The sequence below is a fragment of the Periplaneta americana genome, chromosome 16 (assembly GCF_040183065.1).
Source record: "Periplaneta americana isolate PAMFEO1 chromosome 16, P.americana_PAMFEO1_priV1, whole genome shotgun sequence".
In the NCBI taxonomy this organism is placed as follows: domain Eukaryota; kingdom Metazoa; phylum Arthropoda; class Insecta; order Blattodea; family Blattidae; genus Periplaneta; species Periplaneta americana.
This window is the reverse complement of record NC_091132.1, coordinates 184,224,928-184,252,790: the sequence shown is the minus strand read 5'-3', so window position 1 is coordinate 184,252,790 and position 27,863 is coordinate 184,224,928. Positions and strand designations below refer to the sequence as shown.

General features: G+C 36.3%; 1 protein-coding gene across 6 annotated transcripts; it reads right to left on the bottom strand.

The window, feature by feature from the left end:
• Positions 1-709: 709 nt before the first annotated feature.
• LOC138692214 (zinc finger protein OZF-like) lies at positions 710-27,576 on the bottom strand. Of its 6 annotated transcripts, XM_069815317.1 has the most exons (6): positions 27,424-27,576; positions 27,159-27,299; positions 23,410-23,545; positions 16,610-16,732; positions 14,146-14,228; positions 710-9,822 (listed from the first exon to the last, which is right to left on the bottom strand). In XM_069815317.1, the coding sequence occupies exons 3-6, from the start codon at positions 23,518-23,520 to the stop codon at positions 8,925-8,927; spliced, it is 1,215 nt and encodes a 404-aa protein (XP_069671418.1). In that variant the 5' UTR covers positions 23,521-23,545; positions 27,159-27,299; positions 27,424-27,576; the 3' UTR covers positions 710-8,924. The 6 variants fall into 6 exon arrangements, with proteins under 6 accessions (XP_069671418.1, XP_069671417.1, XP_069671419.1 ...); XM_069815316.1 differs by lacking the exon at positions 27,424-27,576 and having other exon boundaries at positions 27,159-27,409; XM_069815318.1 differs by lacking the exon at positions 27,424-27,576 and having other exon boundaries at positions 710-9,819; positions 27,159-27,407.
• Positions 27,577-27,863: the final 287 nt, after the last annotated feature.

Genomic DNA, 27,863 nt, shown 5'->3' with positions numbered 1-27,863 from the left:
TAACTGTTTTATAAATTCTAACTTTCAGATTTTTGGACAGCAGACTGGATGATAAGAGCTTCTCAACCGAATAATAACACGCATTTCCCATATTTATTCTGCGTTTAATTTCCTCCCAAGTGTCATTTATATTTGTTACTGTTGCTCCAAGATATTTGAATTTTTCCACCTCTTCGAAGGATAAATCTCCAATTTTTATATTTCCATTTCGTACAATATTCTGGTCACGAGACATAATGATATACTTGGTCTTTTCGGGATTTACTTCCAAACCGATCGCTTTACTTGCTTCAAGTAAAATTTCCGTGTTTTCCCTAATCGTTTGTGTATTTTCTCCTAACATATTCACGTCATCTGCATAGACAAGAAGCTGATGTAACCCGTTCAATTCCAAACCCTGCCTGTTATCCTGAACTTTCCTAATGGCATATTCTAGAGCGAAGTTAAAAAGTAAAGGTGCATCTCCCAGTGATAAGAAAAAAATGGACACTCAGAAGACAAACAATGGATACTGAATAAAAGATTTAAGAACATCCAATGAGAAAACATCATCGTGAATATTCCAGTCTGCCAGCAAAGAATGCTAACACCAATCCTGTATAACCACATTGGACTGTATAAGAGCTTCCTCTGCATTCAAGATGAAAACCTGCAACCTTCTACACTATGGTTCAAGATACCACGGGACAAAAGGGGAAATTAAACACAATTAGACTTCATAAAATGTATACATTTCGTTGCATTTACGTTTACACGGTATCTTATTACTATTTTGATTTTTGAATTTTTATTTTTAACAAACTTTTTAAGAATAATGGGTAAATAATCATGAGTGCTACATGTATATGACGAAATTGGTAATGTCACAATTTATGAGACCCATACAATCATATAAATATTATGTAATATTTTTACGTGTAAATGTATTAATTGTAACATTTAAAAAAATTAGTCTATTAATTACAGTTTCACTAAGCTAGTGATCTACGGTAATACTATTAATCAGCAAATAAAAGAAGAGTGTTTTTGTAGGAGTGAATTTTCCCTGGACCAAAAATATAATACAAATGGAGAAAAAAATTAGTATTTTACTGTGCGTCAAATATTTTAGTAGAACAATTTAAGTTAGAATGGATCACTGTAATTGTGCCAATAGTTTTTGTAGGATAGTTTTATATACAGGGTGATTCAGACCACACGTAACAGTAATTTATTTCGGAAACTAGTGCATGAAAATTTTCGAGACAAAAATATTTATAACTAAACCATATGTGAACTTTCACTTGAGCTTAATTTCATCAATCAGCTCTAACAGGAAGTAGAGTCAGTGGCGTATCACTTTAAAATTTCAAATGGGAGTCGGGGTCAAATAGGGTATCATTTGATAGAGCTCTTCAAAACAAACAACTTTCATAGGAAACGTTTTTATCAATTCCTACTCTTTCAATGAGAAAATGTACGAGAAGCAATGGGTGATTCGGACCACCCGTAAGTAATTTATTTCGGAAACTATTGCATTAAAATTTTCGAGAGAAAATATTTATGAATAAACCACATGTAACTTTCACTAGAACTTGATTTCATCAATCAGGTCGAACAGGAAGTAGGGTCAGTGGCGTATCATTTAAAATTTCTAATGGGAGTCAGGTCAAATAGGATACCATTTGATAGAGCTCTTAAAAACAAACGTTTAATTATTAATTTATTTTGTAAACAGATTTAACTTACACATTTTGAAACAGCTGATTACGAGAGAAAAAAAAACAGTTCATTTTCGTCACATAGGCTTGCCTCGTTATCTAACTGGGACACCATCTGTTTGAGTTTGAAAGAGTAAAATTATTATTTGTTGTCTTGAAGCTATTTATACTTATTTTCCTTAAAAGAAAAACTGTGCATGTTAAACTTATTGCCAAAGTTCCGCCACTGATAGCTACATCGTCTTGTACAAGTAGTAAGCGTATAAGAGGGATTGGGGGCACCAGATACTTCCCCTACTGTTTGCTTGTGAGCATGTCTGGTATAGAGTACCAAGCCTATGGGTTTGCTTTTTAATACCCAACAATTTCCACAGAATAACCTAGAAATATTCAACTGTTGTACGTGGTAATGAATGGATGTATCACAGCCATAATTTCCACATCAGATGTCAAAATCAAGACAGATTAGAATATAAATTTAATTACTAAATGACTCTGTCTGTATCTCTCTTCTCTCCAATTCTCGGACTATCTTTTGATGTTCTATGTGTCTGAGTTATATTCCTACAATCACGACATACATTTAATTGCAAATGTTTATTATAAATTATTTCTCTGACATAGACTCGATCCATCGTCCTCTGAAACGAAACTAGTGGGAGTTGTGTTAACATTCAGCCAACATGGCAAGTGCTGATGAGACATTTAATATAAATAGACAAACTTAAGTTTGCTCGAGAGATCCAGGTATAGATTTCTGGACAGTGGGTATTTTGAGACCTGGATCGCACCAACAAGAAAGTATTAACAGTGGAGATAGAAATTATTGTCTAAGGTCGTATTTCGAAATAATTAATAATCGTGCGTTATATTTAAGTGGTGATCCATTAGCTCATGGCTAGAGCCCGGATGTTTAGGCATTTATAAGAATTAAAATCTGCAGGCAAAAAAAAAAAGGCAATAAAAACGTAAAAAAAGGCACAATAATCTTTGAAAAAGACATTATACATTTTAAAAAGCATAATATATCCGAGAATAAATTTAAATTATATCAATATAACTCCCATTTTTACTTTGTAATTGACACATGTTGATTATAAAATATTTTTTTCGTGATTAATTGTATTTTCACAAACATTACATCACAAAACTGTTCCATCAGTTGAAAACACATGGGTACCAAATTCTCTAATGTAAGCATGAAGTTTACTTTTCAATTGTATACTGAATTTAGGCATTCTAGCTAATCGATCTTATACCTTCTGTCACCCGACAATAACTGACTGTTCCTCACTCAAATTTCTTTCTCCTGCAATAATAAACACGTGTAGCACAAAATTGTAACAGTAAAATTAGAAAATATGAAAGCAAACAATTGAAAATGCTACGTGACAACTTCTACAAGAACGGGCTTAATATTTAAAATTATAAAACTGATTGTTGGTATCGTGAAGACATAACATTATAGGTATTTATAATTATAATTGTGGATTATCGATCATAATTCGAGTATTAAAGCACGATTATTAGCAGATTAAGCACACCGAAATAAATTACTTTTATTTACTATTGTTAGTAAAGTTAGTCACTGTTTCATATATTAAAATTTCATACACATTACATTACAATTAATTAGAAAATTGCAAATAAACAAGAAATATTGCTTTAAAATGACAAAAAAAAAAAAAAAAGGGGCCATTTTTTTCAATTAGTGAGAAACAACTTAACCCTCTATGGCCCAATGTGACTTCAAAGTAACAATCCCTTTTTATTCAATTTGTATACGTTTCTGATGAAGTACCACTGTATCCCAGTGTGTCTTTGAAGCCACAGTATGGCAGCTAAGAATCCATGCCTTGTTTGTATAAGTAGTGTAATTTGTTCTCACCAGATAGCATAGGAAAGCTAGCGTTTGCTCACAGAGGGAAGGTTGTGAAATCGACGAACTTTATATTTATTTTTTGTGATATTTCTTTGTGAATTTAAGTGGTAAAAAATATTCACAGTATTCGTAAATATCAAATTTAACACTTATACAATGTAAAATTCAGTTCCTCGATTTTATCTTGCATTATTTCATAAATATACGTTTGTGTCTTTCATGCAACATTGGGCTACTACATTTGAGGATATGCATGTGCAGCATGGTAGTGCAAATATAGAATGATCAGTCAAAATCCTCTTTTTATTTCTATTTATACTGTATTCAGAGCCTTCATATTACAATATGTCATATATTTGATTTTTATAATTTTAAACAATAATTATATTATATTGTCTCTTATGATCATTTCGTGATTACTGAAACAAAATATATTGTCTTTTATGATCATTTCGTGATTACTGAAACAAATTAATAACGGTACTGGTAAAATTTTACAATATTGGTATTTTATAGTTATAACATATTTACTTTCAGCCTTATTTTGCGTAATTTTCTTACCACTGTAATGTATCTATGTAATACAGCACCGTAAATATTTCTCTTACACAGCCTATTCGGGGATGAACCCAAAGAGGTTTTATGGACATAACAAGAGAAGCGAAACTAAAGTGAAAACTGTAGGAGGTTACGCATCTGATGACCCTGATTTAGCAACTGATAGTGAAGATGTGGAAGTGCATCAGAACCTTAGGACCCAAGAAAATATAATTATTCCAGAAAGCGATACAGATGAGAATGGGGAAGTTGCCGGTAACCACCTAGTTTTGGATGATGCTAGTGATGATGGAAACGATAATGCCCAAGTAGGAAATTATTCAGAAAGATGTGGTGGCACAGTTGATTTTACTTGGAAAGTGAAACAAAGTAGGCAATTACAACCAGTTCAACCATGGAAAGGGAGGCTTCCTGATGGAACCAACTGCCCTGATGAGCCTATACATTATTTCAGAAAGCTATTGGATGAGAATATATTGAACAATGTGGTGAATGAAAGTAACCTTTATGCAGCAAGTCCTGATCCTACGAACCAAATACAACTTTCTCTAGAAGAGATTGAGCAGTTCATTGGTTGCTGCTTGTATATGTCAATATATGCAATATATGGCTTGCCGGGTTCCAGAATGTATTGGAAAGAAGCTACTGAAGTTCCAGCAGTCGCTGATACAATGCCGCGCAATAGGTGGGAGAAAATAAAGTCTAATCTTCACTTCAATAATAATGAAAACGTAGAAAGGAGTAATGACAAATTATACAAAATAAGACCATTTCTAGATCCCTTAGTGAAGAATCTCAACTCCATTCCTATGAATGAAAATCTTTGTGTTGATGAGCAAATGATAGCGTTCAAGGGAAGACATAGGCTGAAACAATACATGAAGAACAAACAAAAAAAGTGGGACTACAAAGCTTTTGTATTGTGTGATTACTTCGGTATAGTGCATAATTTCTAACTTTATAGTGGTGCAGTGGAGCATGATCCTAATTTACCAGATTTGGTATCAGAGGAAATGTTATACTTCGTCTCACTCAAATAGTGCCACGAAATCATTTTCATAAAGTTTATTTTGACAACTGGTTTACCAGTATTCAGTTGCAAGTGGAACTAGCGAAGATTGGTATTCTGTCCCTTGGTACCGTAAGACCAAATAGATTTCGTGCTGCAAGTTCTCCTCTGATAAGGATATGAAGTAACAGGGAAGAGGAACTGTAGAAGAAGTCATAACGAAGATTGATGGTATCAGTCTCATGACAACAAAGTGGTAAGACAACAAAGTAGTTCTTTTGCTGAGCACTTTTGTTGGGATGTATCTTACTACTACTGTCCAGAGATGAGACAGGAAAGAAAAAACAATAATCGATGTTCAGTGCCCCTCTCTTGTAATATATTACAACAAATTATGGGAGGTGTCAACCTTATGGATTCACTTGTAGTCCCGTATCGGACAGCCAAGAAATGGTACCATCGCATTGTCTTTCACTTGTTGCATCTGACAGTGGTAAACGCATGGTTACTTTATAGAAGAGGCTGTAGATCCTGCAATGTAAACACGAAGGACCAGATCAGTCTACGTGACTTCAAAATTTCAGTTGCAGCTTGCCTATGTCAGGAGAAGAAAGGAAAGACTAAGAAACGAGGAAGATCAAATTTCTCCTCATTCAGGCCGAAATTGATGTAAAGAAAAGAAGAGGATCAAGTGCAACTTTGCCGGATAAAGTAGTGAGAACGGATGAAGTAGCACATTGGACACATTTCTCTGAAAAGAGGGCATGCTGCAAAAAGCCGAAGTGTGGTAGAACACCGAAAGTTATGTGTTCCAAGTGCGAAGTCCACCTGTGCTTCACACCAACCAGCAAATGTTTCTTGGAATTCCATACCACATAGACGCAGTTGTCAGAATGCTGAAAAAAACTTTTACGTGTTTGCAAATCAATCCAGATTTTCTTTTAAATCCATATCACTTTTCTTCTAATCTGTACTGTAATATTTACCACATTAATATTGTCAATTCACTTGTATACAAACAATAAAAGGAATAAACTCTTTTTGGGAATGCGAGTACGAAATGATAACCTTATAGCCCACTGTGTCCTCAAAGTCACAAACCGATTTTGAAAAATACAAAATTGAAAATTTCCAAAAAATCTCATTTTATTCTTAACTAAGCCCATATAAGTTGCTATAGCACGAAAAAAAAATTTTTCCTCAAAGAATAATAATTCGGGCCATAGAGGGTTAAAAAGGCAAAATAGAAATTGGCCCTATCACTTTGATTTACCCCAACTCACATTTATATTTATGCAAATAATGATTTACTTCCATCCAGTAAAAACAAGGCATTTTGCCAAACATTTGTGCTCTATTCATGACGTTTGATGTCGACAATATGGCGGCAATATATCAGTTCATTATTACATACCGTTGGTTTACAAGCAAAACACAGTAAGTAAAAAATATTACATATGAGAAAAATGCGTTTTAAAGTTCTTCATAAAACTGGTTCCTCAAAGCATTTTTGGCAAGTTGTTTCTCTATACGTGTATTTCACTTTCAGATTCTAAGTTTATACATGTACATTATAAACTGGTACGCCTTTCTCTCAGAAGTAACATATTTTACTTATGTGTTTTACTTATAAAGCGACGATACAATAGATTAATAGTTCTAGGTTATCCTGTGGAAAGTATTAACTAAATTACGTGCTTTATACTCTATATTATTCACAGTACGCAATTGATTTTTTTTTCTAATTCGTTGTTAACTCTAGCATCTCTTTGTACTTTCTGGTTGAGCTCATATGATGATGTTACTTGTGAACAATGTGAAGTTAAAACGTGTGTTCAAGTTTCTGCCCAGCGAGTCTTCTAATATTTTGTATTTTATTTGAAAACTGGCTAATTAATAACCCGACACATTCGCACACTCGCATTCATACAAACTCCCAGACTCTAGACACCCAAGGAACTTTTCTTCTTCAAGGTAACAAGAAAAATTCCCCGAGAAGCCAGTCTGGGAATCGAACCCGAGACCTCCAGATCTGGAAGCCAGCATGCTGACCACTAGACCATGGAGGCAGCAATAGTACGCAATGTTAGAGAAAAATTGTTGGATTACTGAAGAATACAATACAGCCATAGTGTCACCCAAAATACTGGCGGCTTTTGGTATGCCTTCCATATATGAATCTGACAGGTTAGTTTAGGATTTTGGTACGCCTTGCATGTACTAAGGAAGTGAAATGTTCATTTCGCGTTCATTTTGAAGTGTTCTACCTCTTCATTTCACATGTTCACGGGTTTTAGGTTATCTGTATCACCAGGTTTCATGCAGTATTTCAACAAATTCAGATAATAAGATTAAAACTATTTGGGATATTATTAAAAATGAAACTAATCGATATTCAAAGAATGAAAATATTACTTGCATTACAATCAATGATAGTAAAATAGATAACCCAAAATCAATTGCAAATCATTTTAACGACTTCTATATAAATATTATTCAGAACTTAAACATTCAAGATTGTGCAGAAAAAGCTGCACTTGGTTACCTAACTGATGCATTTAACACTGAGTTTTTAGGTCTCAAATTTATTCCCACAGCAGAAATCATGCATGTGATAAAACAACTAAAAACAAAATATTCCTCTGGATATGATTAAATTCCAAGTAAAGTTCTGAAAGCCTGTTCTGAAATAATATCCCCTCTGTTAAGTTATCTATGCAATTTGTCAATGCGATGTGGTATTTTTCCAGAAGACTCAAATATTCAATAGTAAAACCAATATACAAAAAGGGAGATAAATGTACCATTGCTAATTATAGACCCAATTTAATAATCTGATTGGCTATATATTGTATACTTTTAGTAGAGCCATCGATGTAGCTCAGTCGGCAGACTTGCTGGGCTGCTGATCCGGAGCTGTGTTCGGGTTTGGGTTGGATCCCCCTTTGGTCTTTGGTTTCTTCCGAGGTTTTCCACAGACGTGGGATTGAAGCCAGATACTCTATGGCGAGTCCTCGGCATCAACCCCTTTCATTTGATTACCTGGTTGAGTTTTTCCGAGGTTTCCCCAACCAAAAGGCAAATGCCAGGTAATATTCTGGTGAATCCTCAGACCTCACCTCATCTCACTACATCTCGCCAAAATTTGTAAGAAATTGCACAAAATTGTAAAAATTGTAGAAAATTACTAAATTGTAAAACTGTAAATATTTAAAAAAATTGTAATTGTAATATTGTAAAATTTTGACTTGTTCCACATCTTAAAACTTCATTGCTCATGTAAGATCTATGGAATAAAATAAATGAATTCCGGAAACTTTATCAATTTAACTATTTTTACAATCCTCGTTCTTCAAACTTCCATTCATGAAAAAACAACTTTTCGACAACTTTTTCTATCTCAAAATCGCGAGTTACCGGTACACGTTCTTCACAATCCCCATAATAATTATGTATTTAAAATCTACCAAAAAACGTGAAGTTCCATATCGTATTCTCCAGTAGACCCGAATGGTGTCTTCTTTGGTCTAGTTCTAGCGAGAGTTATCAATATTTCATAACGTCATCAATTTTGACATAGACAGGTAGCACTCGTGATAATTACCAAAGAACGCACAAAATTCAGAAGCCATTAAAAAAAAAAAAAAAAAAGGAATTTAGTCACTTTCAGCATGCGAGGTTACTCAGAGTTCATTAAATTTCGTTATGTATGAAGACTACGCCAAACAGTTTCTATTAAAATCAAATGGCACACACGTCAGTACAAAGCATTATTTTAATCTGCACCATGAATACGCAAATGTTTAGCAAGATTTCCGCGGTCTGAAACTTCTCTTCCACAGATATTACATTGGAAGGGTTTTTCACCAGAGTGAATACGTTTATGCGTAGCCAAGTGATTTCCCTGGGAAAACATTCTTCCGCAAATATCGCATCTAAAATTCTTTTCGCCCGTATGCGAACGAATATGTCTTAAAAGATACACTTTCCTTGGAAAAGCTTTCCCACACAGATCACAGTCAAAAGGTCTTTCACCTGCATGTATACGTCCATGCGTAATGTAACCTGCCCGTGACGCAAATTCTTTGGAACAAATACCACACTTGTACGGTTTTTCCCCAGTGTGAATTCTCAAATGCGAAACGAAGTTTGAACGTTGCGCAAAATCTCTGCCGCAGATATCACACATAAATGGTTTTTCCCCAGTATGAATCCGTTCATGGCTTAACAACTGAGCGCGTTGTATGAAACCCTTGTCACACGTAATACACTTGAAAGGTTTCTCGCCTGTGTGAATAAGACGATGGTTCACCAAGCTTATCCGCTGGCCGAAAGCTTTTTCACACAGATCGCACTTAAACGGTTTTTCTCCAGTGTGAGTTCGCATGTGCCTGATCAACAGGGACTGACTCACGAAGGCTTTGTCGCAGTTCTCGCACTTGAAGCTCCTCTCGACCGTGTGGATGCGGGTATGCACCGTCATTTTTGCTTTGGTTTCGAAGTCTTTGCCACAGATTTCGCATCTAAACTGTTGGACATTGTTCTGCTTGTGCATTGGCATATGTCGCATGTAGGCCTCGTTAGTGAAGTTTCTCTTGCAGATAGCACAGTAAAAATTTTTCTTTCGATACTGGATGCGATTTTCACTCGAACCAAATATTTCTCCACTGCTGCTGCAAAGAAAATCCTCTTATTTAAGGTGCTATGAAAGAAGTTTGGTATATATAATGTGTCCCAAAACTCCCGAGAATAAAATTCAAGGAATGGTAGGAGAGGTCAAAACAAATTTCTTTTTATCGAACAACTTTGAGTTTGAAACACGTCACTCTGTTGTCTGCCCACCCTGTGCACAGAAGAAACTCTGAACAGAGCTCACAGCACTGAACCACTGCCTGTTGGACTCTCTCAAAGGACCCACAGATAGAAATATCGAGTCCTCTATGACCAAAATCCTCTTTCTTAGGTCCTTCTAATCATTTTGGAGTAGCATACACTAACATATTCATGAGATCGCATAAGAGAAACTCCATGCCATTGAGGTCAGGAGATTATGCGCAATGTTCATTCGATTATGCGCAATATTCAAAACAGAGGTGAGTCTGCCTGTAGAGAAATAACAAATAGGTTCCAGCCGCCAAATTACTCTTCAAGGAACGACCACTCATATAAATTGAGGGAAAGAAGACAGAGGATGGACACTGGAAAGTTTTCTTTTCTCAATCGTACTATCAAGGAGTGGAATGCTTTACCTGCAGACTTACTAAAGGCTTTACCAATAACCAAAAATGTATTTAAAAATAGGCTTAAGGACTTTACTAATAGACGGTAGTATATTATACACACTAGTTAAAGGGTGTAATTGATATCTTGTTATTTGAAGTGTTCTATCAGTGAGGAAGTGTGTTGTGTCAGTGAAGTGTGTAGTGTCAGTGAAGTCTATTGTGTAAGTGAAGTGTGTTGGTGTCAGTGAAGTGGCTGTGCAAAGTATTCGAACAGTGAAATGGTTAGAAGTGTTAGTGAAATCAGGTAGAATCAGTGCAGTGAGTGAGTTGACAGCGAAATAAGTGTAGTGCCGAAAGGTACTTGTGCAGATATGAACCTGCAGACTCGTGGGTCTTAGTTCGAGCTTAGGGTTAAGATGCAAATTAGATTTACTTTAAATGTTATTTTAAGTGACCATGCTTCATTTTAATTTTAGGATGCTCCTTGTTGTTGTTGTTATTATTATTATTATTTTATTATTATTATTATTATTATTATTATTATTATTATTATTAATTATTGTTTTTTATTAGTTGTGTTTATTATTAATTGTCATTATTGAATACAATTGGTTACCACTGGCACCGGGTATATACCCATTTGCAGTGTGAATAAATACATACATACACATACATACATACATACATACATCTTGGTGGCCAATCCACCTGTCTGGAAAGACAGTCCGAAAATTGTGTGTGAAATATGTTGGGTGGTCATTCTACTACAACCACAAGCATTGCCTTACTGTCAAAAGAACTTTCTCCAGTAAGAGGGAGGATTCTTGGAGAAGGTGCAGGTAGGATTTCCTGCTGAGACAGGCTGGAGTAAAATAGGACCAACCAGCGTAAAAGCCGAACAAACAACATTCCTGATTCTAAATACAAACTAAACAAAAATGTTTTTGTTGTTTTGGCCTCTTCTACCATTCACTACATTTAATACAAGGACTTCTGGGACACTCAGTATAATACCGAAGGAAAAAGGGAGAGGTTAACACAAGTCAATAATATAACAAGAAATCGTTGACACTGGTAAACAGAAGAAAGATCTAATTCTAACATGTTTTACATACATCATCGAGGATATCAGAAAAACAAGTTACTTCCTCATTCGAGATAAGATTATATTGTCAGACTCCAAAGCAACTATTCTATCAATAATCTCGACACACACACCTTCATCTCAAACAGCAGAAATAACTAAAATGCTCTCTCGATTAATATCACTCAATAAAAGAATTGTATTGCAATGGATATTATCCCTTTGTGGAATACTGGAAAACGAGAATGCGGATGCTTTAGCAAAGAAGGGCAGTGCTGCTACTTACAAACCTGTTACTAAATCTACGTTAAAGGATTTATTAAATCTACATACTTAGACTTCAACAAACAAAATTTGATAACACAATCTCAAGGGAAAAAAATGGAACTCTCTGCATCATAATCCACAGTTAATTCCCGATTTACCACGAAAATCGTCTGTAGCTGCATTTAGATTGGCAACAGGCCATGATTGTTTGGCTAAACACTTGCATAGAATTGGAATATATCAGTCCCCTAACTGCCCATTGTGCAACTCAAACCAAGAAATGGATTCGGAACACCTCAAAATCTGTGCTTCAGTGGCTGGCCATGACAATATCTTTGAAAAATATTGGAGTGCAAGAGGTCAAATGATTTTATTGTCAAATGGCTGGCATTAGAAAACAACAACAATAGTCAAAGTTTAAACCAACTTATCACAGGGGAAAAAACTGTTGGAGCTCACGGAACTTTTACAGTCGCGATACAGTGTTGGGAAATTTATTCTAAACACCATAACTCATGTTCGGTAAAAGTGGCAATTATGATACTTTGCCTTGCAGGGGATAATATGTGAAACTTTAACTTTGTGCATGTTAATAGGAACCCTTTTGAAGGGAGTACTATGCGCGCAATGTTTCTTGATCCTTGGGCTCCATAGTACTCAATCAGTAAGGTTCAGTTATCTTTGATGACAAGGACTGGCAACCACTAAAATCTAAAACTGAATCGCATACTCCATGACATCTGATGGTATAATTGCAAAGCCTCGAATATTATGGTTACTAGATTGTTGTTTAATACACAGTAAAGTTGTTGTTGTTTTCTAATGCCAGGCGTTTGACAATAAAGTCATTTGACCTCTTGCACTCCAATATTTTTCAAAGATATTATCATGACCAGCCACTGAAGCATAGATTTTGAGGTGTTCCGAATCCATTTCTTGGTTTGAGTCGCACAACGGACAGTTAGGGGACTGATATATTCCAATTCTATGCAGGTGTTTGGCCAAACAATCATGGCCTGTTGCCAATCTAAATGCAGCTACAAACGATTTTCGTGGTAAATCGGGAATTAACTGTGGATTTTGATGCAGAGAGTTCCATTTTTTCCCTTGGGATTGTGTTATCAAATTTTGTTTGTTGAAGTCTAAGTATGTAGATTTAATAAATCTTTTTACAGAGTAATATGTAGATTTAGTAACAGGTCTGTAAGTAGCAGTGCTGCCCTTCTTTGCTAAAGCATCCGCATTCTCGTTTCCCAGGATTCCGCAATGGGATGGTATCCATTGGAATACAATTCTTTTATTGAGTGATATTAATTGAGAGAGCATTTTAGTTATTTCTGCTGTTTGAGATGAAGGTGTGTGTTTAGAGATTATTGATAGAATAGCTGCTTTGGAGTCTGACAATATAACTGCATTCTTAAATTTACTGATGAGTTAATGACTGAACTTGGTATAATTTTCCTCTAACCAATACCTAATTCCCTCTTTACTCTTTCCTATCCAGTCCTCTGACTGAACTCTTACTTTCTTCGACCCTGACGGCATTAGAGCATTCGAGGCCTAGGGGTTCATTTCCCTTTCCTTCCTCCTCTTTCTACTTTTCTGTTCCTAGTGCTGACCTGCTATGGCACTAAAATCGTCCTCCAGTGGCTTAAGGAGGGAAAGCTGGTGATCAACAAGATCTCCCAGCTAGGTCCAATGGACCCGTCGACCAACAGCAGGTGTGGTCCTCCAGACATTCTGGGGGTTGTGTGTGAATGAAGTAGCCACCAAAACGTTAAAATATGGTGTTCACTTAAATTGGCTACAACTTGCCATTTTTCACTCCAATATGAAATGAGTACCATTAAGGTAAAATTATCCAGAGGTAAAATAGTCCCCCAATCAGATCTCTGGGCGGGGACTACTTTAATGGTACAGAATGAACTAAACATCTTACAATGGAATGTTGGTGATATACACAGTAAAGTAATACGTTGATAATTTCAATAAATTTTGTTTTCGAACATAGGCCTAATACTTTTTTGTCACAATGGCTGAGGAAATATCAGGCACATCACAGGAACACCTTCAAACTACTCCTTGGAAACAAATTATTCACCGTGAGGCAGACAAATAACGATTCGAAACAGGTTACTATCCATTTAGTTCAGTGTTGAGTTCCCTTTGGTTTGGATTACTGCCATAAGCAAAGGTGAAGTAGTTCCCTCCGACCTTGTCCCGTTAAAAGGATCAAGAAAAGTATTGCGGATAGTAAACAAAGGTTGCAACATGGCACTGTACTTTGCAATTACATACAGTGAATGTTGGAGTTGTTAATGAACTTGTGAGAGTACTATCTAGTTGAATATAAAAAGAATTTGATTTAGAGCACAAAGTATCAAGATTAACAATCCTCCCAGCAATGTGCCCACCATACTCACTCTTGTAAGGTGACAGCATGGTCCTGTGTTACAATCTCCACCTCCGGTTCCACCTTCACAGTGTCCACATCCCAGGACTCGTCCTGCAGGCGTTTACATAAATATCACATTTCATTCACCAGGACTGCCTATCTCATGATAATTATTCTTAAATACGAGGCGTGTTCTTAAAATAAGTTCCGTTTTCAATTATAGCCGTCGCATCGCTGCAATCATTTTGCGCATGCGTGTTTTCTTCTTCAGTCCTCAGGCAAGCTGTGCATGCAGTTTCAGAGCTTCAGTCCGTGTGTGTGGTTAGTTGTGATCAGTTGAAAAGTTTAAAGTGATCGAGCACCCCACCGACTGTGAGATGCGGTCTGTTATCCGTTTCTTGAATGTGAGAAACATCAAACCAGCTGACATTCATCGTCAACTTTGTGAGGTTATGGTGATGATGCCATTAGTGATGGAATGGTCAGGAGATGGGTTAGGAAGTTCAATGAGTGCCGCGTCTCTGTCCATGACGAGCAGCAAACCGGTCGGCCATCTTTGATCAATGACGATTTGGTGTCGATGAAAAAATTCATGAGGACAATTTCTTCACTTTCCTTGAATTTTCCACAAATGTCACGGAGTGTTCTCTACAAAATTGTGACAGATCGATTACGATACGAAAATTGTGCTCACAATGGGTACCCAAGATGCTCACCGAGGAAAGCTTCCAGTGCATTGAGCTTTCTCACACATTACAGTGAACACGGTGATGAGTTTCTTGACCATATTGTGACAGGTGATGAGACTTGGGTGTCTCACATGACACCTGAATCGAAGCAGCAGTCCATGGAATGGAGGCACACTGCATCGCCAAGGAAAAAGAAATTCAAACAAACCATGTCGACACGCAAGATTAAGTGCACTGTTTTTTGGGATAGAAAAGGAGTCCTACTCATCGAATTCTCGCCCCGGAGTGAAACCATTACTAGAGAAACCTATTGTCAGACCTTGAAGATGCTCCGTCGTGCAATTCAGAACAAGAGACGTGGGATGCTGACCGATGGAGTTGTGTTGCTTCATGACAACGCTCGGCCACACATAGCTCGTGATACCCAAAATCTCATCTCGAAATTTGGCTGGGAACAAATTGACCATCCCCCCCTACAGCCCGGATTTGGCTCCGAGTGACTTTCATCTTTTCCTGCACCTCAAGAAGTTCCCCGGTGGTCAACGTTTTGATGGTGGCGAAGTGAAAACAGCAGTGTGGGAGTGGTTCGCATCGCAGGCGGGCGAATTCTACAATGAGGGGATAGAAAGACTTGTGCCACGACTCGATAAATGCCTCAATAATGGTGGAGATTATGTTGAGAAGTAATTGAAGTGTGGGGAATACAATGCAACAAAAATGGGTTGTAAATATCTTCCCGTTTACTTACTACACCCTTACTTACTTTAAGAACACGCCTCGTATCAGCATCATATATTTTGGAGGTTATCATATGTTGACGAAACTGCCATATTTAAATAGGAACTATCATTCTTTGTTTAAATGACATACAGTAGAACCCCTTTTTAACGAATCTTTGAGCGATTACTTTTTTTATTTCCTTCAAAGGGGGTTTACATAAAATGGGAAGGAAAAGCTAAAAGCAACTACAGCCTGATCCATTTGGGTATGGATAACATTAATTATTATGATAGTAGGAAACATTTCTTGCTAGTTATGTTATGATTAAAAGATAAGAGTTCCCATATATGACAATCAACAATGCATAGTCTGAAAGGACAAATGAAAATCGTAAATGAATAAAATGGCTACTACAAATCAACAGCGAGCACAATGTGTTCTTTGGTATGCTAAATTTGAGAGTGTTAAAAGAGTTCAAAGGGAAATAATGTACCTATATACGATTCCATAATATTGTGGTATGGAACATTTGTAGAAACAGGTTCTGTGTTAAAAAAACCACGCAGGATGTCGCAGGCGAAACCCAGTACAAGAAGTAGTTATCTCTTGGCTTGGTCCCCAAACCCCAGATCTAACCACTCCTGACTTCTTTGTGTAGGGTTTTGTTAAAGACATTGTCTATTCACAGAAACCCAGGAACATTGATGATCTGAGAGTACAAATTTCTCAAGCTTTTCAACAAATCACCCCTCTTATGTTACAACGGACATGGGTTGAATTGCATCACCGTTATGAGTTGTGCAGGGTGCGCAATGGGGGTCATGTTGAGCTCTGAGGAATCTCCCATCTTTCAGTGTTGTATGCACAAAGTTTCAACAAATAAAGTTCAGTAGTAAATGTTTTACGGTGTTTTTATTTTATCCATACCCTACTCCCAGAAAATTGTTGTACGAGGTTCGACTGTATTAACCCCTCTAACAAGGTGCTTTTTGAATTCACACCAGTTCAATATGATAAGATTCACGATGTACCTATGCTTCAAAGCAGAAAATTCTGCTCACTCCTAGACTATAATCATCTCACCTCAAACTCTGTCTTAACTGCTGGCAGCATCACTCGTTCAAACTCTTCTTCAGGCTTGAAGTACTCTGGGCAGTCATCCAGCGCCATCAAGTCACTCTCATCTTCCTCAGAGTCCTGAGAACACTAGCCAGATATTTTCAAAAAGATCCACCCTCGTAAGTCCACTGTGTGATCTGGAGACAATGTAAATGTAGTAAGATACACAGCAGAAACCTATGACTTCGTAGGAGAACACAGGAGATAAAGTTGCAGGCTACTTCGAGAATATACACAAACTACTAGCTATCCTAGTTCGAGATTTACAGTCTTACTAATAAGCTGTGTATAGTTTTTATATGAGACTTATGCAGAGTTGAGACAGAAAACGTTACTAATAAACCGTGAATAAGCTATGGACGTATAAACAGTCTGTAACTATACAATGGGAATTGCTTTGCAGTAGTTATATACATGAAACCCCTTGTCTAAGCGTTGTATATAGGGAAAAAATGGCCGCCCCTGTAACAGCTGTTCGTATCGACTGTCATTTTATTATGATGGTTACCTTGTAACCACAGAAGAACAAACCAAAGATCATAGAATTATTAGAATAATAATGCTGTAGCTTGTACTCTTTGACCAAAATGTAGTGTGGTAATCGATTAGAGCCAGTTGTACTATCGATATTTAACACGCCACACTAGAGCGCCCTACCGGATGCAATAGAGAACCCCAGATATTCTATTACCTTTCATAACGAAGTAATGACGAAACTATGACGTAGCTGTGTAACAGTTATACTGCTATACACGACGTATGCAGTGATCATTAATAAGGAATTTACACACGACGTATAAACGAGCTACTCATCGTATAAGTATAAGACAGTTAAACGTCTGTATATAGAGTTTTTATTAGTAAGACCGTTATAGTACAAGAGAGTACAGTAGGATTGTATTCATGAGTGAAAAGTTTAGCATCTGAGGCATAGCTAATAGTAATTATTTCCAAAGGAGAATAAAATCGATTTACTCTTGCATTGCATACAATATTTTATGCATTAATGATACCTAACCCAGATTATACAGGGCTATTCATAAGTCCATGAAACATTTTAAACTACTAAACTACACAACGAATAACAAATTACTTTACATTAGAATAAAGAGAAGCTCTCCAAGTTTTGTTACATACTCACAGATGCTAATGTTTCCAACTTCGCTAATATGGCATCTTGTCCCATACATGCTCCATGTCACAGTTGACCAGAGCAATGGCAGTTGTAATCCAGTGGCGAAGTTTTTGGAGATCAGTGGTGAGCAAAAGCACATAGCCAATATCCTTCACAAACCCCCACAAGAAAAAGTCACACGGAGTTAAATCCGGTGATTGTGGTGGCCACTTCATTAACGCGTCATCTTCTCGTCCTGTGTGTCAAATTTCGATTAAGATACTCTCGCACGTTGTTGTAATAGTGACAGTGAGGTCCATCTTCCTTAGAGATGTAATCATTGTAATCAGCCAGTTTTGTAACATGTCCAAGTAAATCATCCCAGTGATGGTGGACTCGTACAAAGAAAAATGGCCCATACACCTTCTCTTTCGAAATCACCCAGAAGACATTCACCTTAAGTGAGTCTCGCATATGCTTTATGACTGCGGGGGAAATTTCAGTTCCCCGTATGTGCACATTGTGCCAATTTACTTTTCCAAAGAGATTAAAAGTTGCTTCGTCGTAATGAGCAAGTCAGCAAAACCGTCTACTTCAAATCTTTGATGAGGTCCTTGCATATTTCAACATACATAACGATTGCTTACGTTTAGTAAACGTCATTTTGCCATTATTGATAACTACTGCCACCTAGCGATAAATCATAGCAACTAAGAGCGGGCTTTTTTATAAAAAAAAAAAACTTGGAGAGTTTCTCCCTCTATTGGCATGTCAATTACCATGATATGTTGCGTTCACGGACTTATGAATAATCCCTTATCAGAAAATGTTACTTTAATTTTAAATTATAGACCAATTCTTGGTAATATATACTGTCTGTGAATAATGATGAAGATTGTGTGAAATTTACTGCTGATAATGTGTTAGTTGTCAAGGAGAGAGAGATTAAAAATTTTAAGAATTCACTACTAAGGACAAAGTCATTGTTTAGGTTACTAAGGACGACGAAATGAAGAGAAGTTTTACATACCAGCAATGTACATACTTACTCGAAAAATCGAAGGAGAATTGGGAGGAAAATTTAAAAGGTACGCAAACGCGTCCTTGCAAGTGGGTTGGGGGCTGTACAAAACTAAATATGTGAGCTCCAAGCCTGTTGGCCACTAATCTCACTCCGGGTTACGCTGCTCCCCTGAAGGAGCTCTAGAAAATTTTGAAGGGGAAGCCGAAATTGGACGTAACCTCTTAGGTACCACATACGCGAGGGGGGCTGACATTGATCAATTGATCACGGAACGGGGCGAGGAGGAGTTGGCTACATACTTACTTACAAATGGCTTTTAAGGAACCCGAAGGTTCATTGCCGCCCTCACATAAGCCCGCCAGCGGTCCCTATCCTGTGCAAGATTAATCCAGTCTCTATCATCATACCCTACCTCCCTCAAATCCATTTTAATATTATCCTCCCATCTACGTCTCGGCCTCCCTAAAGGTCTTTTTCCCTCCGGTCTCCCAACTAACACTCTATATGCATTTCTGGATTCGCCCATACGTGCTACATGCCCTGCCCATCTCAAATGTCTGGATTTAATGTTCCTAATTATTTCACGTGAAGAATACAATGTGTGCAGTTCTGTGTTGTGTAACTTTCTCCATTCTCCTGTAACTTCATCCCGCTTAGCCACAAATATTTTCCTAAGCACCTTATTCTCAAACACCCTTAACCTATATTCCTCTCTCAGAGTCAGAGTCCAAGTTTCACAACCATACAGAACAACCGGTAATATAATTGTTTTATAAATTCTAACTTTCAGATTGTTGGACAGCAGACTGGATGATAAGAGCTTCTCAACCGAATAATAACACGCATTTCCCATATTTATTCTGCGGTTAATTTCCTCCCGAGTGTCATTTATATTTGTTACTGTTGCTCCAAGATATTTGAATTTTTCCATCTCTTCGAAGGATAAATCTCCAATTTTTATATTTCCATTTCGTACAATATTCTGGTCACGAGACATAATCATATACCTTGTCTTTTCGGGATTTACTTCCAAACCGATCGCTTTACTTGCTTCAAGTAAAATTTCCGTGTTTTCCCTAATCGTTTGTGTATTTTCTCCTAACATGTTCACGTCATCCGCATAGACAAGAAGGTGATGTAACCCGTTCAATTCCAAACCCTGCCTGTTATCCTGAACTTTCCTAATGGCATATTCTAGAGCGAAGTTAAAAAGTAAAGGTGATAGTGCATCTCCCTGCTTTAGCCCGCAGTGAATTGGGAAAGCATCAGATAGAAACTGACCTATACGGACTCTGCTGTATGTTTCACTGAGACACATTTTAATTAATCGAACTAGTTTCTTGGGAATACCAAATTCAATAAGAATATCATATAATACTTCCCTCTTAACCGAGTCATATGCCTTTTTGAAATCTATGAATAACTCTTACAAATGGCTTTCAGAGAACACGGAGGCTCATTTCCGCCCTCACATAAGCCCATCATCAGTCCTTATCTCGAGCAAGATTAATCCAGTCTCTATCATCATATCTCACCTCCCTCAAATACATTTTAATATTATCCTCCCATCTATGTCTTGGCATCCCCAAAGATCTTTTTCCCTCATATCTCCCAGCTAACACTCTATATGCATTTCTGCTTTCACCCATACGTGCTACAAGCCCTGTCCATCTCAAACGTCTGGATTTAATGCTCATAAATATGTCAGGTGAAAAATACAATGCATGCAGTTCTGCATTGTGTATCTTTGTCCTTTCTCCTGTAACTTCATCCCTCTTAGCTCCAAATACGAGGGTTGGGGCATAAGTCATGGCAACTATTTTTTTTTTTGTGAGAATTCGAGTGTGGGTGGAAAATATGAAATATACAGATGAAAGGAAAAGAAATAGACGAAATGTACGGACATTTAACAACACGCCAACATTTTGCTCCTCATGTTTATTACGGTCATTGCCACAACATTACAGGGTTCCTGTATCAGTATCATTACAGCACGCATACCTGTTCTAAAGGCCCTCAAAGTAGCTACCACTTTGCAACTTCCAGTATGGAAGGGCATTATTCCCGACAGCTTTTACCAATTCTCTGGCATTCCTCTTACAGAGAATGGCTATTTTGATATATGAGAGTTGTTCAACACGGGTTACATCCATCCTGCATGGAGCGACACTGACAACTGATTTAACATTACTCTGTTCCAGGGTTGCCAGATGATTCCGGATCAATGTCGCCAACTATACACCAACAAGGCGTCAGAAAGTAGCTAGGTATCTCTGAAGTTAATAGTGAAAGGAGTAACAAATTTAGAAAAACCTACAGTGTAATTGAATCGCACTTTTTAGAAAGGAACTAAGTCAAAATGTTATATTTTTCAGGAGAGCAAAAGAACTTACTTTCACGAATAAATACCAGTGTACCAGTGCCGTAATATAAACATCAACTCGATGTTAGAGATATAGGGAAAGGTTTGTTTAAGTTCCTTCCTTTGTTTTTCTTTGCGTCTTGGAAGTATTAATCATTTCATCAGAAGAAATAAAAATGACAAATTTTGACTTAGTTCCTTTCTAAAAAGTGCGATTCAATTTTATTGTTAATATTATTTAATACAAAGATACATGATCATTAAATGGCATTATTCAGTTATGATGTGTATCTCTGATACTTGCATTTTGCTGTTTGCTCAACCTGTATTCTGTTGTTTAGAGATATTACACACTTTACAAATTGGTTCATTCGAAATTTTCTTAAAATCTGTAGCCTCTTGAAGCCTGCCTGAAAATATTAATTTTCTGCATTAGGTGTGTCTGTAATCTAATGGTGTATTTTTTAAAATGGTAGTGATTTTGAATTATGACTAAATACCAGTACCAAATTTTGAGGTTTGAATATATAATTTTAATTAAACTACAATTATTTTTAGCCCAGGGCAGTTTCTCCCACTCCTTGTTGTGCTTTCTGCACCTCTCATATTTCGGCATCTTCTACATAAACATTGTTATCACAGTTAAAGAAAGCAATCAAGTGAAACAATCTGCTAAGAGGCCCGGTAAATCGCTCAATTCCCGCTATTATTAATTAACACTTAGTGCTCAACATCGTTTCTATTAATTATCGAAATTTAGAAATAAAGCATAGAAATGAATTTCATATATTTTAAACTGAAAGTTTAATTGACAATAAAATCCGCTTATTCAATCCATTAATGTAATATATTTATATGCATTAATTCCACTTAATTATGTTACTAAACATTATTGTAAATCATAGACATTACACGTTATAGATCCCCGTGCCAGAGCCTGGGGAAGTTTTGTATGAATCTTGAAAGTTACTCTGCCTTCTTTTGAAAATTAACAGGACTACAATAACTGTCGAATGTTTACGTCCTGAAGAATATTACGTATAAGGGATCACAGTTTTGTGGGGTGGGGGGGGAATTTGTTTCATAATTTTAACATTAAAGACGCCAGAAAAGTAGCCAGGTCGCCAAGTGGAAATTTTCGTCGCCACAAGGAACATAAAAGGCGCCAGAATGGCAACAAGTAGCCACATCTGGCAACTCTGCTCTGTTCTATTACAGACAAGCACAGAGCCATCTTTTGTTGTGGACACCAGTGGCGTAGCATGAAATTTTGAGTAGGGGAAGCTAACTCAAGTTGTCTTTCATGCAATATGAGAAAACGTATTACAAAAATACAGTCTTAAAAGAAATAGTAGTCTACTTCAAGTCAGCAGTCGAAGATTGGTTGGAACATAGTAAGTAACACCAATAAGGCATGACCTCAAATGATAAGTAATAAAATATGATTTCACAGTTTACACATATCTCTTAACAAATAGACACGTATACGTCATACTCCCTGTCATACTTAGAGAAATCACAATATTAGTATCATTACGTAAGTATGCGTCTGTCTTTTGGTTGTGTCCTTCATTCACGGCAAGGGAGTGGGTCATTTGTTTTTTAAATCACACTTTTGTTCGTAAGTCAGTTTTGATAATAAAATTGTCCTAAAAAAATTAAAGTAAATTAGTGTCAGGAACTGTTATTTCGCTCATTACTTATTATATTAGCCACAATGCACACTAACACTTCAACTGAACACAACTGACGAAAAGAGATAACGCAGAAACTACTTATTTTAAATGTTAAAGCTAGCTTCTTGCGAGCCTTGTAGTTTATTTAGAAAGGGATGGAAAATCTGCGGGGTGGATTACACAGAAGAAACCAGTCTGCTTGGAAGCTGGTGTGTGCAGGCTTCTTGTTTACTGCTGCATCACAAATCATCCTGAGCTGCCGCATCACAATATTTAACGCGTAAATATAAATTCTATTAAAATTAATAAATAATTTTCTTCATAAATTGCAGGTTTATTATGAAATTATTATTAACTGGGGAAGCTAAGCTTTTTAGCTTACATGGACGCTACGCCACTGGTGGACACACACTATGATTGCACGGTTTCTGTGCGACGTATGACATTTTGTGATAGCAACCCTTACCTTTAAAAGAAAAAATAGTTGCCATGACTTATGCTCCACTTTCGTATTTTCACTGCATACTCTACTATTTTTTCAATTTATCGTATGCGAGAACTGTGCTGGTTACTTCCTGGTAGTATTACCTCAATCTCCCTCTTTATGACTGTCAGGGGATCTTGTTCCCGCTTCAGAGGTCCAGAGCTTCTGACTGGCTCCTCACAGCATTCAGGTTCCACTTTGATCACATCCATCATCGTCGGACGAGCAGGAAACCTTTGCCTGTAATAAACGTTTTATTTTGATGACTAGACTGCGAATATTTATGTACTAAAAAGTTGGAAAATAGGCATATGTTTATGCACTTACATTTGTTAAAATATGTACAGAAAATTAAAAAAAGATATACAGTAAAAATACTAACAATAGTAAGGTATTGGACACTGGAAAGTTTTCTTTTCTCAATCGTACTATCAGGGACTGGAATGCTTTACCTGCAGACTTACTAAAGGCTTTACCAACAACCAAAAATGTATTTAAAAATAGGCTTAAGGACCTTACTAATAGACGGTAATTATACACAGTACTTAAAGGGTGTAAATGATATGTTGTTATTGAAGTGTTGTATCAGTGAAGAATTATGTTGTGTCAGTGAAGTGTGTTGTATCAGTGAAGAAGTATGTCGTGTCAGTGAAGTGTGCTGTGTAAGTGAAACGTGTTCCTGTCAGTGAAGCTGTATAGGTTATAGTGGCAGTGCAAAGTATTTGAACAGTGAAATGTTTTTGAAGTGTTAGTGAAATCAGGATAGAATCAGTGAAATGTGTCGTAGTTCCAGTGCAGTGAGTGAGTTGACAGCGAAATGAGTGTAATGTTGAAAGGTACTTGTGCCGATATGAACATATCATACTCGTGGGTTTTAGTTCGATCTTAGTTTTAAGATACAAATTAGAATATTTCAAATGTTATTTTAAGTGATCGTTTCATTTAATTTAGTATATTCCCTGTTGTTATTATTATTATTATTAGTATTAATTATTAGTATTATCATTAATTGTATTTTTAATTAATAAGTTTATTATTGTCATTATTGAGTGTAATTAGTTACCACTGCCACCGGGTATATACCCATTGCAGTGTGAATAAATACATACATACATACATAAGTTATTTAGGAAACACGCTTGAACTTTTGAAGCAGAGTAGTTGCGGCAGTATACAATTAATGTCTTTTCGAGGTTGTGAAGTGCCTCTATTCATCAGTAAAATTAATTTATATGCTGAGAATGCTCCCTTAAGAGGACCAGGAACCTCCTATCTTAACACATGTTAAATTATTACTATTCCTATAATTTCAGACTTTATAAAGTTTTTTGACTTGTTCCATATTCTAGCTTTGAAGCAATGTATGAATACCATGGAATGTTAATAAATAGAATAAGATACAATACAATTACTGATATTTACTGTATCTCTTCTCTAAAACTGTTGGGAGTAGAACAATGTAACTTTTACAGCTTATGTCTGACAATGTTATAAGTAATCTGACAGAATGGATTCCAAAAATAATTTCTTTTTCTGAATATGTAAATTTTTACCTAATTGTTTGCTATATTTTTTCATGAAATCTGTTATAAAACTATTATTTAAAAAGAAACCATGTTTCAATTTATGTTACAATACGAATTAAATACACATAGAAAATTTGAAATAAATCTAACCACTAGAAGCTAAGATATTATGGTAGTACATTTTATAGAGAAAAACACAAATTTAGGAAAATGGTTGTCAAAGTTATCAGAACATCCCCCCGCTGCATAATCCTCATCTTAGATAAAAATTTTTGAAATATATTTCCATAATAATAATGTGGATAACGATTAGGGCTAGGCATTTTATGATGTAGCATATATTTTTTGGTAAGACTAGTATGTTCCTTAAATATATATAAATGATAATCCATGTTGATCTTTCGTACACTACTTTTAACACTTGAATATAAATAATTGATTAAATGGCGATCTTACTCGTGTTAATTGTGTAAGCATGTGCGGCTTACAGCTGTTTCGGTGCTTCTTCACACCATCCTCAGAGCCTACTAGATCTCGGCGTCATCTCGAACTTTGCTGCCTGTTGTGTGGGTGCGTTCGATTGTTGAAAAGTGTTGAAATGCGGTGTCAAATAGTGCGTGTGTTCTGAAATTGATCTGTTTGCTGAGAATTTGATTAGGGTGTGTTTTAGTGTGTCTGTATATTTCATATTGTTCTAGTGTGTTGAGTTTTTGATTTTTGGGTTGTATGTGTAGGATTTCAATGTCTGTATTTATATTATTGTATGTGTGGTTAGCATTAGTTACGTGTTCGGCATATGTAGATGTATTGTGTCCTCTGGTTATTGCTTTAATGTGTTCTTTGCAGCATGTTTGGAATGATCTGCCTGTCTGTCCAATGTAGAAACTGTCGCAACTATTGCATGTGACACAACCACACAGGCGTATACAAACTCACATGCAATAATTGCGACAGTTTCTACACTGGACAGACAGATCATTCCAAACGCAATACAAAGAACACATTAAAGCAATAACCAGAGGACACAATACATCTACATATGCCGAACACATAACTAATGCTAACCACACACACAATAACATAAATACAGACATGGAAATCCTACACATATAACCCAAAAACTCAACACACTAGAACAATATGAAATATACAGGCACACTAAAACATACCCTGATCAAATTCTCAACACACAGATCAATTTCAGAACACACACTATTTCACACCACATTTCAACACTTTTCAACAATCGAACACACCCACACAACAGGCAGCGAAGTTCGAGATGACGCCGAGATCTAGTAGGCTCTGAGGATGGTGTGAAGAAGCACCGAAACAGCTGTAAGCCGCACATGCTTACACAATTAACACGAATAAGATCGCCATTTAATCAATTATTTATATATAAATGCTTGTTATGAAAAAGCTAAATGATTTAAAGTACTTCGTTAAGTCACATTTATGCATATTTGATCATTTCTATGTGATTGAGCATATTTTAGTAATTTAATGGTCATATTCGGCATATGTTCAGTCTTTCAAGAAGTAAAGAACTTTTCTCATACAATTCTTTTCTTCCACGTTCATCTGAGATGTTAAATTTCTTAGAATTACATATCGCATTTAGTTTCCTGGAAAATGGTAAAATGTACCTTCTTTCCCTATTTCGTTTATATTCACAATATGGACTTTACCCTTACGTACCAGTGAACAGATTTTTGTGTAAACCTATTTTGTTGCGACAAGCAAGTAGCTACTGGAACCTGTCTTCAAAAAAGTTAGTGTCTCGATATGGTGAGAAAGTGTTCTCGAGTGAAAGAAATAAACTGTAATGTAAACTGTGCGACGTAAGAGTAACCATGGAGAAAACATTTAATGTTAAGGAGCATGTGAGAACAGAAAAATACAAACGTGATGTACAACGAATTAAAAATGGAAAAATACTACAGCAAATGCTCCTAGGGGAATCCCGTCAGTCTTATTCACCATTCTGTGAAGAAAAAAAAAAAACGCACGCATACACACAGCCCTAAACCAGGCATCACTGGTTCACGCCGGTGATGTGACATATATTCGTTTCTTCTAATGTCCAAAACATTAAAGCGGTTCTACTCATCCTGCCGAAGTTTAATTGGATTAGACAGTCAGAGTGACTCAATAGTACGATACAGTCAGTAATAATGAAAGATTAATTTTTTTAGCATTTCTAATTGAATATTGCACTTAAATCAAATTTTTAATTACCAATTAAAATAAAAATAATTCAATAATCTTAATATTATCATCACAATGTCGTATTAATACTGAATTTGTTTTGAAGAATTACCCACCTGCATTAAATTAAAATTTAATTATGCTTAGATAAACAAATTTCGCTGAATATCAAAATCAAAGTTCGTTTTTGCGAACGTTTGACAGACGGCACAAGGAACACACGTATTTCGTAACTCCGTCATAATGGTACCAAACACCTACAAAACGAAACAATTATAAAAAATAAAAGATACAAATATTCAACTGCGTATTGTAACATTACTATGGATGTATACATGATCATAATAATTAACTTCAATTGAAGTTAAATTAGGATTTTACCTGACACCTACGCTCATCAATGCGATTTCTTTGTACGCTCTTACATGCCGTGATCGAATTTTTAGATAACAAATCACGAAAACATCTTGATTAAAAGGATGAGCCATTCACAATAAAAATTATTAAGTTTATTACAACCCGTATGTAATTTAATAGATGTGAATACAATAGGGCAGCTGGAAATATCAGTTTTGCGTTAGTCCAATCAGAAGTACAACCGATCTTTGTAACATTCCCCTTCTTTATTTTAGGTTATGTTAGGCCTCGAATTCATTCGAATATACGGTATGCAAGGTGCGAATTAACGGGGGGGGGGCACCCCCCCCGTTGGAAAGTTATTCCCCTCTCATTAATTCATATTAACATCCCTGCCAGGGATAACTTCTATCCCCCCCTCACAAAATATAATGGTTTTAATACGAGTATATGTACTTTATAAA